At 41.6% G+C, this 19042-nt stretch overlaps 1 protein-coding gene across 1 annotated transcript; it reads right to left on the bottom strand.

Moving 5' to 3' along the window:
• Nucleotides 1-1680: 1680 nt before the first annotated feature.
• LOC117255179 (scavenger receptor cysteine-rich type 1 protein M130-like) lies at nt 1681-18418 on the bottom strand. Its single transcript, XM_033623825.2, has 9 exons — nt 18222-18418; nt 16386-16724; nt 14893-15183; nt 11645-11950; nt 8755-9060; nt 5568-5888; nt 4029-4331; nt 2427-2756; nt 1681-2303 (listed from the first exon to the last, which is right to left on the bottom strand). The coding sequence occupies exons 1-9, from the start codon at nt 18343-18345 to the stop codon at nt 1978-1980; spliced, it is 2646 nt and encodes an 881-aa protein (XP_033479716.1). The 5' UTR covers nt 18346-18418; the 3' UTR covers nt 1681-1977.
• Between the last annotated feature and the right edge of the window lie 624 nt (nt 18419-19042).

The following is a 19042-nucleotide window of genomic DNA, read 5'->3' as shown; positions in this document are numbered from 1 at the left end:
ATCCTCCCATGACCCTCTACCACTGTGCCAAATTTCACATGGATTGACCAAGTCAGTGAGGAGAAAAACGTGGAGCAGACACAGAGTTTTTGTCATTATATGTAAGATACATACCCTGGAAATCCAGAGTTCTCGCGAGAGCACAATTTGAATTTGCTTAGCAAGTCACTCTGGCAATCAGTAATGATGCTCATTACCCATGCCGTTGGAGCCGAGCTGCACCAATCACATCGATGTATCTGATATAGGCGGGCCAGAGGCGAGCTAAACAGATGACGACAGCGCTGCGACGACGAAGTCCAGAATTTGCCAGTAAACATTGCAAGATGACTACGGATGAACACCAGTTGTTTGAAACGGCTTTGGCCGCTACAATGAACGAGTTAGACTTGGCTTTTTCTCTAAAAGAGGAACAGAAGACGGCGCTCGAATCTTTCCTTTGCAAGAAGGACGTTTTTGATGTTTTGCTGACCAGATACGGCAAGAGTCTAATCTACCAGTTAGCTCCGCTGGTAGCTAAGCTCTAAGTATTGTTCTGATTGGTCGTAGTGTTACCCAATTGCTTGCAGTGATATTTTCAAATGCATGCTTGGTGCCGCCCCTCGAGTTGGGCCATTTGCATTACTCATAGCCAGACCCTAAATCTTTCTAGATTTGGGTCTGGATTTCCAGGCTATAAGATACATACACTGCTCAACAAAATTTCGGGAACACTTAAATCACACATCGGCTCTTGATGAACAAATTATTCATGTTGAAAATCTTGACTCATGTACATTGTATAACATGTTGAGAACAAAATGACGAAACAACAGAAAGTGGAAACCACAATCATCAACCCACTGAGGGCTGTATTCAAAATCACATTGAAAATCAAAGTGAAAAAATGAAATCGTAAGCTGATTAAACTTGCATGAAATTTACAATAGCGACTCACAATGTCACTCAGTAGCGTGTATGGCCCCCTGTGTACCTGTTTGCACTCCTGAAAATGTCTGGACATGCTCCTGATGAGTTGGTGGATGGTGTCCTGGGGGATCTCCTCCCAGACCTGGATTAGGGCATCAGTGAGCTCCTGGACAGTCTGTGGCGGTACTTGGCGGCGTTGGATGCACCAATACATAACATCCCAATGGTGCTCAATTGGATTTAGGTCAGAGGAACAAGAGGGCCAGTCAATGGCATTGAGGAGCTGGACTGCCTGTGCAACCTGATTGGCCTGCAGGTACTGCCTCATGCTACCAGTAGTAATTAGGACACTAGCTGAATGCAAAACTAGAGAAGAATCAGTCAGGAAGGATAAGGAGAGAGCAACTGTCTGTGGACACCATATATTCCCTGGACTTTTGCCTCTCCGTTGCACCTGTTGTCACATAAATTTGCACCAAAGCAGGTAAAACTGATTCATAATCACTTGTGCTTTCTACGTGGACAGATTGATATCCCTCAAGTGTTGCCCTCATTTTTTTAGCAGTGTATATAATTCCAGTTTCTCATAATGTAAGAGCTACAAACAGACGTCCTTGGCCAAAATTGACATGAAAAGCACATGTGGTTAATGACATAACTGTCCAGAGCTTGCTCAGTTTTTGTGTTTAGAAGTCTTGGTGACCGTTTAACTAGATTAGCCATCAAAGTGTGCCGCAGCTGCCACTACTCCTTCAATAAACAACAGTCAGCTCATTGATATGTTTTTATTTAGAGGCATCAGTTGAAAATACTTTTTATAAATGACTGCATCACAGAGAGACACGACTGCTGTAAAGAAACTACGAAGAGCTGTTTTTAAGTCAATGTTACAATTTTGGATTTGTTGCAGTGAAAGTAGCTCAGACCACAAGCAGTCGCTCACCAAGTACAGTTAGAGCTGTCAGATCAGTGTATAAGCTTTTGATATTCAACACAGATTTCTACATCAGCCAGCTCTAAGGAAGTCAAAGGTCTGTTCCATGCAATAATCAATCAATCTTGATTACCCTAACCTGTGCAGACCACCTCAACAGCAGAGGAGGAAAACCACGGATTAACAGTTCCACAATTCATCAGTGCAGACTCAGATCCATCACAGTCAGAGAAGAATCTCGCCACAGCTGTGTTTTTGTGAAGATCAATCTCTCTGGTTGAAACAACAGAACCACAGCCCAGCTGTCTACACACCACAGAGGCATGCTTCAGGTCCCAGACTGTGGACTCTGTGCTCAGCGGTCTCATCTCATAGCCCAGGCTCGCCAACAGTTTGCCGGCACAGATTTTCATGTCGACATCTCTGAGCACTCCATCATCCAGCATGACATCGTAACGCTCTAGCCAGGGATTAACAAGAAAGCCAAGGTACGTTAATATAAGTAGGACGACAGATCTAAGCATTTATTATTATATTGCGGTATCTGTGTGATCTATGCAGAAATGCAATCCTGCTGTCCTACCTTCGACAACGACTGATAGGCTCTGGCTCTCAGAGGAGAAGTTATGATTGAAAACAAAGTTGTGATAAACACAGCTCCAGTTCCCTTGGTGAGCCTCTTCTGCAGCATGGATCATGAAGTAGGCAGAGTTATTGGCAGCAGGCTGGGTGTAGCTGTGGGTTTGGTTGGAGCCAGTGAAGATGAGGCTGAAGTGACCTCTGGGGTATTGTGGCTCCACGGAGCAGATGACAGTGAAGCTGTGGCCCTTGTACAGCACCACACCCTGCGTCTGGTTGTCAGGGGGCCCAATCGACATAGTGTTAATGTCAATTTTCGGCCGAGGCAGGATGTCTGCAGGCAAAGACAAAAACTGGAGATGTGACACAAAGCTTATGCAAATACAACTTTATAAACGTAGAAGTGCACAAGCTTCTGTGACTTCTGTGTCTGACTCTCAAGTTTGTTTTACAGTCAGCGAGAAGAAAAAAGGTTGTAATAAATTATTCCCTCCAGCCCACTTGATGATGATAATGCTCCTTTACGTGGGTGTCGCTAACCGGCAGGAAACCATTGCAATGTAATGGGACACAGAGAAGAAGCAGAAGAAGGTTGGCGTTATGTTCAAAGGCATCATACTGCGAAGGATGTTTACAAGCGAGTAATCCATTGTGCAGTTGCTTAAACTTATTACAAATCTTTTTCATTCCTTCTCGTTCTTCCTCCAGGAGCACACACAGCACTGTCGAGCCGGCACTTTTGCTGAGTGTCCCCCGACTATCAGAAGGCGGAGTGTCCCCCGACTATCAGAAGGCGGAGTGTCCCCCGACTATCAGAAGGCGGAGATCTCTGATTGTCTGGTGGTGAGACTAGTGTGTTTTTGTATGCAAGCGGGTCTGCTGCGGTCTGCTGACAGTCCAAAATGGCGGCGGTAGGACGAAACCATGGGCGAGTCTGTTGCTATGGGGCGTTCCATGCTCTTTGGCCTGATTGTAGAATCCAGCAAAGGAAGTTGCAATTACAGCATCGACAACGACTGCCTGCTGCAAAGCAACTCAACAAAGGAAGACGAACTTAACAAAAAGAGAGTCTGACAATAAACAAAATAGGTTTCAGGTGGAAAGAAAATGTTGCTAATTGTTTAGCCTTCTGCTAACCGGAGCCAAAGGCTCACAGCTGCAGCTTCAAGTTCACGTCTATGTAGCTCAAGTTAGCTAGAGCCTTGAATCACAATGTGTCCTCGGCTTCACTCCCTACCACAAAAGACCACCTGACTGGGAGAAGAGTGAGCAGCAGCTCTGGAGACAGACCTCCAGTCGGCAGCCACAGCAACATGAATCCAGCCAGCGCAAACCCTAGCTCAAGGGGGGCCAGACAACCCTGACTCCCTGCTGGATCAGCTAACAGGTTAGACACAGTGCTGTCGCTGGCCACCAGCCTGCTGTGACACCTGGCACTAGGGGGTTGGCGCTGAATATCTTGGGGTTGTGGACAAAACAAGACATTTGACATTCGACATTCAACAGTAAAAATATTTGTTGGTTGCAGCTTAAATTATGAGGCAGGTTTTCTTGTGCTCAAATCATCATCAGCTAAATGTAAAAATAGCACTGTTACTATTCTTACCTGAGCAGATAACCTCAACAGTGGCAGAGGAAAGCCACTGTCTCACTGTCCCGCAGTCCATCAGTGCTTGCTCAGAGCCGTCACAGTCAGAGTAAAAGCGCCACGCTGGCAGGGGTTGTGTTAATTTGTCTACTTTCCTGGTTGAAACAGTGGAGCCGCAGTTGAGCTGTCTGCACACCACAGCTGCCTCCTTCAGACTCCAGGAGTGCTGGAAGGTCAATGGTCTCCACTCTGTCTGATGCTGCACCTCCAGTCTACCAGCACAGCGGGTTCTTGTGTTCACCAACCTCACATCATTGGGCTCTGCAATTACATGATCAACAAGTTATATACAATCCATCCAACACCCATGAGAAGTCAAAAGTACAGGATATTAGTGTTGACCATATATTACATATACAGCATATAACTTCATTAGTCAAGGGATGTCTCAAAATGTCCCAATTAAAGATCTGTCTTGAGCTGCTGTTCAAATATGCTCTGATGGAATCCCAGATCTTTACATAGGCCACGTTCACATTACAAGCAAATGTGTCCCAAATCCGTTTTTTGCTCTTCTGTGACACAGATCAGATTTTTCTCAGAATAGTTTGGACATAGAAATCTGATGTTTTTACAATAAGATCTGGGCCACTTTCATATGTGGTCCTAAATCTGATATATAGCCAGATCAAACCACCGTCATGTTGGTGTCTTTGTCTTGTGCTGGTGGTGGGCGCAGTTTGTATGGACATGTCGAGTACGCTTCAAATAGCATGTGGATGCAGCTATATATGTCTTAGCCATACCGCTGCTGTGACAGGCTGCTCCAGTGGCCAGCCAACAGAGCCCGACCACTTGCTCGTGGAGGCAGCTTGCCTACATGCCGTGACAGCGTTTTCATCAGTGTTGCTGCCCTGACTGTGTCACTATTTTTCCTGTGTTTCTCTTCATCCGCTGTTCCCCGCTCCTTGTCTGTCTCTCTAGCCGTGAGCCAGCTCATTTGCCTGTAATCATCTAAATTGTTTTTTTTTCTTGGAAAATACTCTACACACTTTCCCAAACAGAACCACATGGCCAATTATAGTGCAGAATGACATCATCAGACCTTATGGCGATCATTCTTGCACAACGACTTCATCACATCCCGGCGTGTACAGCATGAAGAAGCCATGCCGTTTTTCCCTAAATATCTGTTTCACAAATGTTGTTCCAAGGTGCATGTCTGTGATAGTATTGGTTGCATTTCAGGGCAGAGATCCATTCACGTTGATGTCAGTTGATGAGTCACTTCAAACATAAATGTAAACAGTCGAGGCAGACAGACTGGATCTAGGGAAGTAATCGGAATTTAGGATCAAGCCTTGTCATGTGAACGTAGTCATAGTTTGGCTTAGCACTGGTCTCAGTGCTGACTGCACATAATAGTGAGATATCATCTTGATAGCTGGAGAACAACATGTTACCAACATTCAGTTGAGCTATAGACAGGATGTTAAAAGCTATAACTTGGAAATGAACTGCATGCTTTGTCTGTTGGATTGATAAACTCAGGTTTACCTTCTACAGTGAGAGTGATGGTCTTTGACGTGGAGTAAATTTCAGAACTGACGTTCAAGTTGTAATCACATTTAACAACCAATTGGTCGGCATCCTCTGCAGCAGGAAAGGTGAAGATGGCTTCCCCTGTGTCAGGTGACTGGGTCTGCTCAGTGTGGTTGTCACTGTTAACACCAAATCTTAGCCTGTAGGAGGCTATATCATATTTTGAAAATTTAGAGCAAGTGATGGCAAAGCGTTGGCCCTTGAAAATCCTTGTGGGATTGTCAGAAGCATGTCCTTGCGAGGTATACAAGCTGATAGAAGGTTCACGTGGGCGATCTGTAAAGAAAAAAGAGAGTTAAACGTTTACTCATTTTCTATGTCATATGCATGAAAAATGGATCCATACGTGTTACGTATGGTAGAGATATTGCAAATAAAACTTTTTTTATCCAGTGTGTAGGATTTAGGGAGATATATTGGAAGAATTGTAATATAGCATTCATAAGTATAAGAATTGTTGTGTTTTCATAACCTTAAGGTGCAGACACACCAAACTGACATCAAAGAACTAGCGGTGACGAAAGGCAACTATTGCATCATCTACGTCGCCTCACGTCGCCCTGTGTCAGATGCATTTGAACACACTACAAAGACTACATCCAACAGCCAAGTAGCACATATGTTCTGCACCTGTGTGAGAGGAAATAACGTAAAAAGGGAAACCGGAAGTCCGAGGAATGCACGAGAGAAACAAAGTAGCGGAGTGAGTGAGTGGTACATCCAGTCAGCCAAGGGGTTTCCTATCTGTGCAGCCGAGCACCGCAGCACCTCCATGGACTATTACATTCAGACGGTCCCGGTGTTTCCTCCGCAGGCTCCACTTCACTCAGCTGCCCGACAAACCCGCTGCTTCTTCCCACTTTAACCTGAAAAACAAACAGGCAGAGGCTGTCCTGGCTAGTTTTACGCCCTGGGAAAACCATCCCTCGGCGCCCCCCCCTTTTTTTCTTGTTTTGTGTCTCTTTGTGATTGTTTTGCATCTTTTTGTGTTTATTTTGCATCTCGTTGAAGTTCCTTTGTATCTCTTTGTAGTCTTTTTCTTATTTTTGGTGGTAATTTTGACTGATCAGTACGTGTCGATTTCAGTGACATTTTGCAGGTGAAGGCCAAAGGGGACCCTGACACTGTGGGCCCCTGTTCCTCTGCCCAGTAGGCCCATTCAGTAATCCATATGCCACTAAATTCTACACACTAGTCCTTTAAGAATTAACTTGCAAACCTACAATAATTTTTAAAAATTTTCTACAGTTGTAAATCTAGGCAATTTGTGACATAATGTTGCAAGGGCATGTGAATATACAGCATAAAATAACACACCCAAAGATCTTTTATTCCTGTAACAAGCAAATTAGTATCTAACTTGAAGACAAAACCTTGCGCCTATCGCAACAAAAATAGCTAAACTCAGGCCCTGTCTACATGTATAAAAATATTTTTTCAAAGCAGATATTTTCCTCAGTTAAAAAAAAAATCTGTCAACACAATCTTCAGTTCACAAAATATCTCTGTCCAACTCATTCTCACTCCAACCTGGTCACATATCAACGTTTGGTCACGGACTTTGCACATCCAGATACAATGTGACCCAGGTTTGTTGGATGTTGGTTCTGGGACGCCATGTCAAGTTCTGCCTATTACATGCATTGTCTTTTTTCAAAATACACTTCAAACTACCGTTTACATCCAGTCTCTCACTGTCTCAGTACAACAACACAACAAAAGCGCATGGTTGGGTTTAGGAAAAAAGAATGTTTAGCTTTAGAATCTTACGCGACACAAACACCGCTCTCCTGGGTGAAAGTCGAGTCTGGTGGACCCATCCACCACCCCTCCCTCCCACCCTACCCCAACTTTCATTGCTGTCCTGCCATGTTTCCCCTAATGCCGCTGAGCACTGTTAAACTATAACAGCAATTGGCCGCGTATCATGTCAACATTAAAGGACTTTCATGCGGTGAAAAAAGTTTCCGCCCAGACTTTGACCCTAGCGGAAATGGCCAGCGGAACTACACAGCTGGACCAATGAAATTGTTTGTTTATAGTATAGTTTCACAGCACCCCGTCCTTTTTGATAAAGACGGGATTTAATGAACAATGAATTAAAGGACAATGTCAGGCATTCCACTGTCCAGCTTGGTGGCTGTGGTGAGAGTGGTAAGCGCTAAAGAAAGTTGATGTTGACACTTGTTAATCGTTAGCTTGCTAGCTAGCTAGCTAGTGCAACTCCTGGATAAGCCTGTAAAACTCCCCATGTTATGACCGACCTTGGAGGATCGGATGGACCCAAAATTTTTTTTTCTTTTTGTTCAGGCAATAAATAACAATAATGTCATCGTCGCTGCTGCTGCTGCTGCTGCTGCTGCTACTCTCGTCCATATTCACCCACATCTGTTCACACTGCGCGGACTTGGAATACAACAACGCGAAATTCCGCACTTCATCCGTAGCACGCCTGTGTGTATGGTTTAAACGCGGAAAAGCGCTGCGCGAATATTCCGCAAATCTGTCCCGCATTTCCGCATCGCGGCAGTGAGAATGAACTTTAACGCTAACTTTTTCAAAACACCTACTGGTGATCTCATCACCGTTGTTTCCCGTTTGATATGAGGAAGAAGGTGCTCACTTGCTCTTAACAAGCAAAAGTTTTCCCTCCCATCCTCATCAATAATATTCCCCCTCTCGAAAGTATACCACCATCTTCTCGCCTGATCCAAAACCATTGTTTCTGGCTAATGGACAACCTCAGATGCTGAGATGGGCCAAACAGTGGGCACAGAAGATGCCTCTGTTAGACCATGAAGTGGTGCAGCAATAGAGAGTTAGAAAGAAAAGTCATCATTACATGAAAGAGTGCTGACAGAATGTAAACCAATCGGTAGTCCGCCATTGTTGTTGTTTCTAGTGTGTGGTCATTAGACAAAAGCAGCAATGTCATTATTTTCTTAACCCTCCATTTAACATTTTCACATGGAAACAGAGTGACAGTTTTGAAAAATCTGCACATTAGAAGGCGTTTTACAAAAACTCTGTTTACATGTGGACGAGAGGCCAAAATGTAGAGGAGAATATCCACGTTCAATTTGTACAATATTTGTATACATGTAGACAGGGCCAAAAATAACCCGTGATTATTGGTTATTACCTATACAGGCCAGGTAAGTATTTAGACAACCGCTCAGTTCCTCTTCTGTGGTGGGACAATCCACAAGACGCTTCTCGTTGCCTTCACACTTAAAGACCGGATGCCAGATGGGTCCTGTATTTTTAAAATAGTTGTCATTCCACCTCCCATGGTAATCATCAGGAAGCCCACAGTGAAGATCTCGACAGGCAACCAGTGCATCCCGGGAGCTGAAGTAATCCGAACACACTCGAGCCCACGACTGACCAGACTTCACCTCAAGCTTTCCTGAGCATCTGCTGGAATCTTTTGCAATCCTCACACCGTCTGGAGAGACAGAAACAGACAGAAAGAGAACTTTGAGAGTACCTTAAAATCAATTCATTATGTATATAATTAAGCCTTTAAAGCTTGGGTAGGCAGTTTAAATGTGTCTTCCTTTGAGCATATTGTAATTCAGTTGGTCTGTGAGAAGACTTCTGCACCTCCTCTTGGCTCTGTCTTCAGGCTTTGGAAAAATCTATGCGGTGACGGGAGACTTTGGTTAATCACAGGTCATAACCCAGAATTTCAGGATAAATCCAGGAAGTAAACAAAACGTTGAAGAAGAGTACACTTTCAAGACACTTTCTAATGTCACAATGGAGGGACAGCTACGCAGGTTGATTTTAGTGCTGGTCATTGTGGACTATATTGCTGTCGTTCATTTTAGTCAAACCATACAGTTTGAAAATGAGGCGTGGCTCCAACTAGAAAACAATGTTTTGATGCATTGGATGTGCTGAATGTGCATATTAAGGCAGTACAGGAGGAGGTGCACATTAATAATCAGTTGGTTCAGATCGAGGTCGGAACACGTTGTTTAACATAATTAAAGTTTGTTTGGAGAGAGAGTCTTAGAATAAAGCAGCAACTAAAATGACCCTATTCTGGATTATACAGAGGCAACATATAACTCATCATACTAAAGCTGTGATTCTGAACATTATGGAAGACTCAGCTATCAACAAGTTTAAGGACACATGCAAATATCATAACGCTGACCTTTGTAAGAGGGTGGTTGAAGGAATACAAGAGGCGGTGTGTTTGCACACTGGTGGAGAACTTTGAAAATAATCCTATTTTGATGCAAAGAAGTAAAATAACAAGTGAATCCAGCCATTCCACTTTTCCATGTACTGACATAATAAATGACAATTTAGGGCACATTAATCAGCGTATGCATGGCTTAATGTAAACAGGGATATTAGTGGAATATTCATTTTCATTACCATGTAAACTGCTTGGTAGGGATATTAGGCCTCATTCACAAACAGTATGTGCACACAAATCTGTGCTTAAACCAAGCGTTTTAGTAGAAATCCAGGATTCATCAATGTGTTTTTACTTTTTTTCACACCCTTTGGACAAATTTAGACCTATATAGGCTGTTGCTGCTCCCTTTCACTCTTGGTCCGCTCTTCAGTTTCAATGAGCTCTGCATCAGTGTACGTCCGTGTATTCCGTGTTCAAATAAATATGGGCGGTCATCAAATACAAATGGCTCATCCAGATCCAGTTGGTCAAAATCAGGTAAAAATTCAGCCATGACTACTCCAAACAGAGTAACTCCTCGCGTTTGTAAGCTCGCTCCAGCGGTAACTTCCTGCAACAACTCAAATCTAGCGAGACGTGAGATTTCAGAGCCAGACTTTCACTCTCTGAGTGAGTGTTTTGACTTGCCACAACAAACGTCCGAATTTTTGCCCAATTTTGACCAACTGGATCTGGATGAGCCATTTAAATTTGATAACCACCCATATTTATTTGAACACGGAGTACACGGACGCAGAGCTCACTGAAATTGAAGAGTGGACGAGGAGAGAGAGGGAGCAGCAACAGGCAGAGGAACATGTCCGAATCCAGCTAAAGGTAAACACAGACGTTCATTCCTCCTTTCCGTTATGTTGTCGGATAATTATACTAACAATCCGAGCCTATCTGTGTGGGAAAAAAATGCTCTTTTAGTTGGACGTATTTTGACGTTGTTTGACGCTGTCTGAGTGCCCGCTCACGGGCTGCAGACAGGTCAGCCCTAGCTTCGTACTGGAGAAATATCAAATATTGAACATGCTATCACTCATTTAGACAAAAGTAGATCGGAAAACAGGGCCCAGGTTGAAAAAACATTAGTTCCCCTTTAAGTTTAATTTATAAGTTTTAGAAATTCCGCATATGTTAATTTGTAGCCAACTGGTTAATTGGCAGCCTATTAATAGTCATACAGGGGATATGAAAAACATATGACCTTCAAAACATGTGTGAAGGGAGTGATGACTGGCTTATCAGCGGTTTCTGATTTTCGCTACATTCGCAGACACTCACTGATGGTCCGACACTGGAGTGTCAGGGCCTTAATATGTGAAACAACTTCACTGCTTCCTCCATGATACACCTCTGGGCAAACATATTTCCGTGTATAGAGAAATCAGTGTATGGCAGTTTGCTGTTTGCCAATAGCAGGGCACCTGTCAATTTAGAGTGATTGTGATTCACTAACATACACAAGGTGGTAAGAAAAGAATAAGCCAGCGTGCACATGTCATGAATCAATCCAGCGGGAATTTTGCATGCACACTTTATTATGCACAGAGTAAAAATGTTTCTACGCACATATTATTAAATGAGGCCCATTGTCTCTTTCGGAATAAGGGCAAAAATCGAAATATTTTGTGCATGTAAAGATAGACACTGTTGGCTCAGGATGTTACATGCATACTGAAAATAGCATGTATTCATTGAACTGGAGTCACATTCAGGTAACTTCTGCTCGCCTTGTATTGTTTTGAGCTTTGTCATTCTAACTAAGGAAGTCATCTTTAACAACAGGAGATGGAAAAGGGAAAGATACGCCCCTACATTTTAGCATTACCTGTACAAGACACAGTTATGGCTCTGGTTGAATGATTCTCTTCCCATGATTTACACGCGAAGGGAGCAGTGCAACCATAGGTTTTAGATCTGTATGACAGACGCCACACAGGTTGGCTTTCTGGGAGAAGACCCACTGATGTTGAGATGGCATCTCCACAGTCCAGTTGCCTGCAAACGTCCACAGAGTATTCTGAGTTCCAGTTACCCCAAATATCACCCAGGGGCCTCCACTCTCCATGATGCTTTCCCTCCAGTGTGCCTTTGCAATGAGTTTCTCCTCCTGTCAGTCTTAAAGTATACGGACCTGGATGGGGACAAGATTGCACACTTCAGTCTGTAGTCTGTCTATGGTCTGCATCACAATCTGCTGACATGAAAGCTTTATTAAACCTGGATGTGGACCAAGAGGCTGTGGTGTGTGTGTGTGTGTGTGTGTGTGTGTGTTTCCTCACATGATGCCTCCCTCCTTAATTTTCAGTGGTTTCATTAACCACAAACTGATATTCACTCTGCTTTTAGCTCTATTTTGGTCTCCATCAACCTCTGAGGAGCTTGCCAGCTGCTTAAGTGTTTCACTATGCCCGCCAGCTAGTTGCTAACTGTGTCTGTCTGCGGTTTGGTAGTGTACGGTGGAGTTCCCAGAGGTATTTTACCAAAAACAGTCGCCTGTTGCGACCAGAAACGAGGTTTATTAGAGTGGTGAGACTTACTAAAACAGTAATTTGCAGGCTCGAACACTAATAAATCAAATACTGTCATTTGCATTGTATAAATTTAAAAAGAACAGCACACAACTCTTAATGTAAAAAGGGCAGGTGCAATAAGCTAAGGCTTCAGCCTACACCTTTTTGGTCAGCTTAACTAAGCTTTGTTTTGTCACTGCTTCAAAAAGTAATGACTTATTATTGTTATCGCTATTATTACTATCTCATTTTTTCTTGTGCATATTTGGCTGACAGGGACAGACGCACAGTATGTCTATTCCAATGCTCCCGCGCTTCTTTAGCCTGGGGTGTTGTTATATTACATCGTATTTATTCAGCTGATGCTTTTATCCAAAGTGACCTGTGCTGCATTCACATGGAATCAGGTAGATGGTAGACAGCAGACAAACAACACAGCACATGAAAAACAAACAAACAGTCCAATAGAATGGTGGGATGGTAAAAGGAAACATGCCTCATGATATGTCCCAATGGTGATGCCATGTCTTCTTACTATATAATGACGAAAACTCTGTCTGTCTGTGGGTGGGTGTGTCTGTTCCACGTTTTTCTCCTCACTGACTTCGTCAATCCATGTGAAATTTGGTACAGTGGTAGAGGGTCATGGGAGGATGTGAATGAAGCAATATTACATCAATTGGCCAAAGGGGGGCGCTATAGCAACCGATTGAAATAGCAAACTTTGAATGGGCATATCTCATGCCCCGTATGTTGTAGAGACATGAAACTTTGCACAGAGATGCTTCTCCTCATGAGGGACAAATTTACCTCAAGAACCCATAACTTCCGGTTATATAGATTTTCCGCCGCATTTTGAATTTTTTGAAAAACACTTAAAATCAATCTCTTCCTAGGAAGTTTGACCAATCTGCATGAAACTTGGTGAACATAATCTAGGGACCAATATCTAAAGTTCCCTCTTGGCAAAAGTTGGAAAACTTACTAAAACTGAGCTTCTATAAGGCAATGAATATTGTGGAGGGCGTGGCTCATCACATAAAGGTGTATAACATCTCAAGGGTTTCACCGATCACCATGCAACTTTGTAGGCATATGACCACACATAATCTGAGGGGACCCCTCCATTATTGACCCCATCAAACAAAATGGGGGCGCTAGAGAGCTAATGTCTTATCTAGGCCTAACCACCATATCGATTTTTACTAAACTTGGTAGATATGTAGAACAGGACGCGTCAAGGTGACTAGAGAAATTTAACTCTAATTGGCAACTGGGTGGCGCTATAACAACAGAAAAATGCTTAAAAATGACTAAAATGCGACCGATTACTGTGGCTCCCCCTGTGGCCGAGTGTTTTGGGGTTTTTTTTTCTAATTTTTGGTATGACTAAGTCATGGTTCAGTATGCTGTACATAATCATGGTAACTGTCAGTGTGTCATTCTGTAAGTCAGTCAGTCATTGTACCAGTGCGCCCCACTTTTAAGTCAATACAACATATAAACACTTTAACTATCTGCTTTTCAACGTGCTACCTCAACTACTAATGTACAGTTTTAGCCCACTAACTATCCCACTATTGGCAATGGTACTACTGTACTTTCAATAAAGCAATCGTACTATCAAATTCACAAAAACTCTGTCTGAATACATTGTTCTTCTTAATGGGTTCAGTTGACTATTTAATCTGCTATTTCCTATGACCTGTATCCCAAACACACACCATGTGGAACTGTACGTGGGCAACTGTGTACTCAATGGGTATGGACTAGTTGTTAACAAAGAATGGAATATAGTACACTAAATACAATTGTTTTGTGTTTATTTTTATGTGACTACTGACTAGTAATGTCTACTTATTGTCCAGATCACCTGTGTTTTCTCTTTGTGTGAAGGAGTTACATAACATCTGGTTGTAAATTTTATCCAGGAGGACACAAAAAGTTGAACGATAATGTCGTCTACCAATACAGTTATACTCTGCCAGCCTCAACTAGTTTTACCGTCCTGCTCTCGTCCACTAAAATGATATCCAGTTAGTTCTGGTCTATCTGGTCTTGATCTATCTTGTGCCTGATTCCATGTGAAATCAGTATTACAATGAGTACATTCAACCACGTTCTCATTCTGAAGTCATCCTCACATCGCCACTTTGCAGTCACTTGTCATGACGATATATTGCACGCTAGGTAAGCTGTGTGCTGTTTATGTTCCAGGACACTGCAACCAATGCCAGGACATCAACAAAAGCACATGGTAAGGATTAGGCAATAAAACCATGTGGTTAGGTTTAGAAAACATCATGGTTTAGCTCTACGTTCATACGGGAAGCAAACATGGGCCTTCCTGGTGATCCATCCACCACTGCTCCTGACCGCCTCATAGGGACTTTCCGGCTCCTTATATTATGTCGTTACCAGTAGTGTTGCTGCCTTCCACAGATGGCTTTTGACGTGTCTGACGCTGACAAAGCGACGGCATTTGATGACTTCGGAATAAGAATGGGCTGGGGAACAACAACAAAAATTAGAATAAAAAAAAAGATGCAGTATGTACACATACTGTTGCATTTGAATTCAGGGGCATGTGTGCAGTCGTTGTGGGTCGATGTGGCGCACTCCTCAAGACGAGACTCGTTGCCTTTACATTTGAATTGTTTGGACAAGACAGGCATGTCTTTTCTTCTAAATGATGACGTAAAAGAGCTTGGAGGCCCCCAGCCTAACTCCCTGCAGACCACCTTTCTAGCCTCAGAATCAAAGCCATCCGCACACACCGAGACCCAACCCTGATCGGACTTCACCTCCACGTTGCCCCCGCAAACTTCTGCTGCTCCAACAAACCTCACAGTCTCTGAAAAACAGACAGAGAGAATGATCAAGCTTTAAAAAGGAATCCATGGCAAATCTTGCAATCTTAGAATCTTTGTCACCTGGCCGCCATGTTAGAAACAGTCGAGACAAAAACCAGGCACCGCCCACCCACCCAAATGTTATCATTTTACAGCTAAACAGTACACTAAAATATGTTCCTAAAAATATTTGGGATGAGAAATAACAATGCACTAACAGTATCTTGATTCATATTTGATCAGTGCTGACAGTTTAACTGCAGTTCACAAGCAGTGGTTGACATGATTGACAGCTATGTTTGAGACTCTTGATTGGTTGTTTTCCATGAACTGTGGTAGATTCTAGCAAAGTCATTTAAAGCACAAGGAGTGGGAGGAGGGGCCTATCTGTAAAATGCCCCGTTTCCACGACTCAATACATGAGTTGACGACGTGAATCCATCATCACACCTTAAATTTCACTGTGACAACTTTGACCATTACTTGAGTTTTAATAAAATATACACTTTTAGTAATGAGTGTATCTTCAAGTGTTTATTATGTGAACTGCATATATTCTAATCCTCACTCAGAGAAAAAAAACAGTGTTTCAGAGCATTGTTCCTGTGGGCTCCGGCAACACTAAACCCCTGAGCTTGCCTGAAAAGGACTAAATGCACAAACCTGCTACTTCTAAATATCCCATGGAGAGAGACTCTCACTGTAGCCTGTTTTATTTTATACTAAAAATGTCAGCATGCAGCCTCTTTCTGTGGATGACAAATTGAGTGCAGACTTCCCTCTGTGTCACCGGTACCATGTCTGAAGGGTTACTTTTAGTTCCAAAGGTACCATACCAAAAGTGTTTGGTGGAAACGGGGCTTACTGTACTTCTGTGTGGACATAGTGAGAGTTTCAGAAAATATGACAAAAAGTTATTTTTAATTTTATTTATATAAAACTTAAGTGATTAAAGTTTTGGTGCATTTAATTGCAAAATTTGTTTATTAGTTACCCTTTAAATTAACATTTTAGTTGATGTATCCTGTTTCCTCCAGACATTTGAAGAAGTAGTACAGATAAGATGTGACCGTGAGGCATTTGGAGAAATATTTGATGTGAAAAGTTGATTTGATATATATATATAAAAAAAAAACGCTCATAAACTGTTATTTGTGATGTGACATGAAAATATTGCCTGGTGCCATTTTTTGTCCTGTATTACCTGAGCAGATCACCTCCACACTGTAGGTAGAATTATCTTTCCTCTGCACTCTTCTACGTGTCATGGTACTCTCGCACTCCTTCAGAGTCGACTCAGTGCCTTCACAGGTGAACTGAACCTCCCAAGCTGGATGCCTGTCGGTGTTGTTGGTTCTCTGTGTTATTGAAACTACAGTGCCGCAGTCCATCTGCCTGCATGCCACTAGAGCATACTTGACTTTGTTCATGGCTGAAGCCTCATCCCTCACAATGTTCAGAGCTCTCCACTCTCCCCGATGCTTCATCTCCAGCCTGCCAGAGCAGAGGCTGTCACCATTGGCCAGCCGAGCATCTTCAGGCACTGAGGAGGAAGGTGGACAGTGAAGCTCTGATTTAGTTTCAAAAGGGCAGTGAGGCTGAGGATACTGCATCAGGAGTCAGCAAACACTCAAGAGTTATTGCCAGAAATGTGAATCTGAATTATGAAAGCCAAACCGCAATTAGAATATATAAAATAAAATGATGAGAGTAAAGCAAAAAGTCTCATTAAAACTCTATTTTTTCAGATATATTCATTCATTCATTCATTCATTTATTTTTCGTGACCACTCATTCTGTAGTATAGTATGCCGTCAAAAATCATGAAAAAACGTCATAGTATAGTATGTCGTCAAAAACCATGAAAAAAAAGTCATAGTATAGTATGTCATCAAAAACCATTAAAAAACATCATAGTATTGGTATGTCATCAAAAACCATGAAAAAACATCATAGTATTGGTATGTCATCAAAAACCATTAAAAAAGTCAAAGTACAAAATGTCATCAAAAACCATGAAAAAACGTCATAGTATTGTATGTCATCAAGAACCATTAAAATAGTCAAAGTATAATATGTCGTTAAAAACCATGAAAAAAACATCATAGTATTGTATGTCATCAAAAACCATGAAAAAACGTCATAGTATTGTATGTCATCAAGAACCATTAAAAAAAAGTCAAAGTATAATATGTCGTCGAAAACCATGAAAAAACATCATTGTATAGTATATCATCAAAAACCATGAAAAAAATTTCAAAGTATAGTATATCGTCAAAAACCATGAAAAAAACGTTATAGTATAGGATGTCGCCAAAAATCATGAAAAACGTCATAGTATCGTATGTGGTCAAAACCCATGAAAAAACGTCATAGTATAGTATGTCATCAAAAAACATGAAAAAACGTCATCGTATAATATGTTCTCAAAACCCATGAAAAAAATTTATAGTATAGTATGTCATCAAAAACCACGAAAAAAAGTTATAGTATAGTATGTGGTCAAAAATCATAAAAACAAAACTCATAGTATAGTATGTCATCAAAACCCATGAAAAAACATCATAGTATAGTATGTTGTCAAAAACCATGAAAAAAAACGTTATAGTATAGTACGTTCTCAAAAGCCATGAAAAAAAGTCATAGTACATAATAACATGTTTTGCAGTAGGGTTCAAGAGTTTAAACTATGAGCAAACATTGCATGGCATGGGACAGACCTTCAACATATAGGTCACACAAATATTTTCTGTATTTTAGGATACATAAAATTCATCCAGCAATTTCATAAAAACAGACACTCTAAAAGGACAAATTATGTGATACTTAAACTAATTTACAAATGCTTTTTTAAGACTAATCCATGCTTAGAATGATTTTTAATGTTACTAAGTACAGTTCAGTATTTGAGTAGTGTCATACTCTGTCTTCTTGTCATTTCTCTGATAAACTCCTAATGAATAGACCTGAATAAAAGGCTAAACTGAAGGAACGATGTCTCTGCTAACTCCAAACTGCCTCACCAGTCAAATGTACTCACCGGCAGACTTGCTCTGATGTTTCTCTCCTGGGATTTGACTGGAGATCTCTGTTGTCAGCAGAACAAAACACCAAAATACTACTAATGACCATCTGCAAATTAAACTATGCTGCATTGAGAGCATTTTTAATTTTGCTCCAATTTCACATAAACACAAATCTGAACCTACATTAAGTTTTGGTAGCTGGCTTGGTGAATACAGCAGGGCTGCACTCTGCACTCTTTTATACACACGTTTGTTTGCATAGTTGTCCTATCTTGTTGCCTCACCAACACAACCAATGGTGTCAATGAGCTTTTCTCCAGCACGTGGCTGGGAAAGTGGCTAATGTTAATCAAAATGATATGTTTATGTGGCAATCTGTATTCTACATCAGCATATACAGTAACCTATATACTTTATCAGTTTATGTAACCTGATATTAACCTTGGTTCAAGAGGGCCCATTGGATTACATTTCCTTTACAACAAATTTTACAACTTTGTAGTTATATTACAGAGATGAAATTTGCCTCAGTCTGAGGTCTTGAATATTTTGATAATTACTGATCAAAGTGGAAAAAAATCCACAAAATCTATGAGTGTGTTTTCTGATGACTGCACAAGAGGAGAGCATTATTGAGAATCAGTATTCACACTGAACTGACAGTGTGGTCCAACAGCTCATCAAATTATCAAGATAACATTACAGAGCTCTAGTACTGCCAACAATGAAACATTCAGTCTGTGAGTATGCTTAATTAAATTAAAAAGAATCAAACTTTCATTGCATCAACATACTGTACAATCGTTTTAGATTCACTAAGATTTTTTTTAATCAT

The sequence above is a fragment of the Epinephelus lanceolatus genome, chromosome 3 (assembly GCF_041903045.1).
Source record: "Epinephelus lanceolatus isolate andai-2023 chromosome 3, ASM4190304v1, whole genome shotgun sequence".
Classification (NCBI taxonomy): domain Eukaryota; kingdom Metazoa; phylum Chordata; class Actinopteri; order Perciformes; family Serranidae; genus Epinephelus; species Epinephelus lanceolatus.
This window is presented reverse-complemented; position numbering and strand designations above follow the sequence as displayed.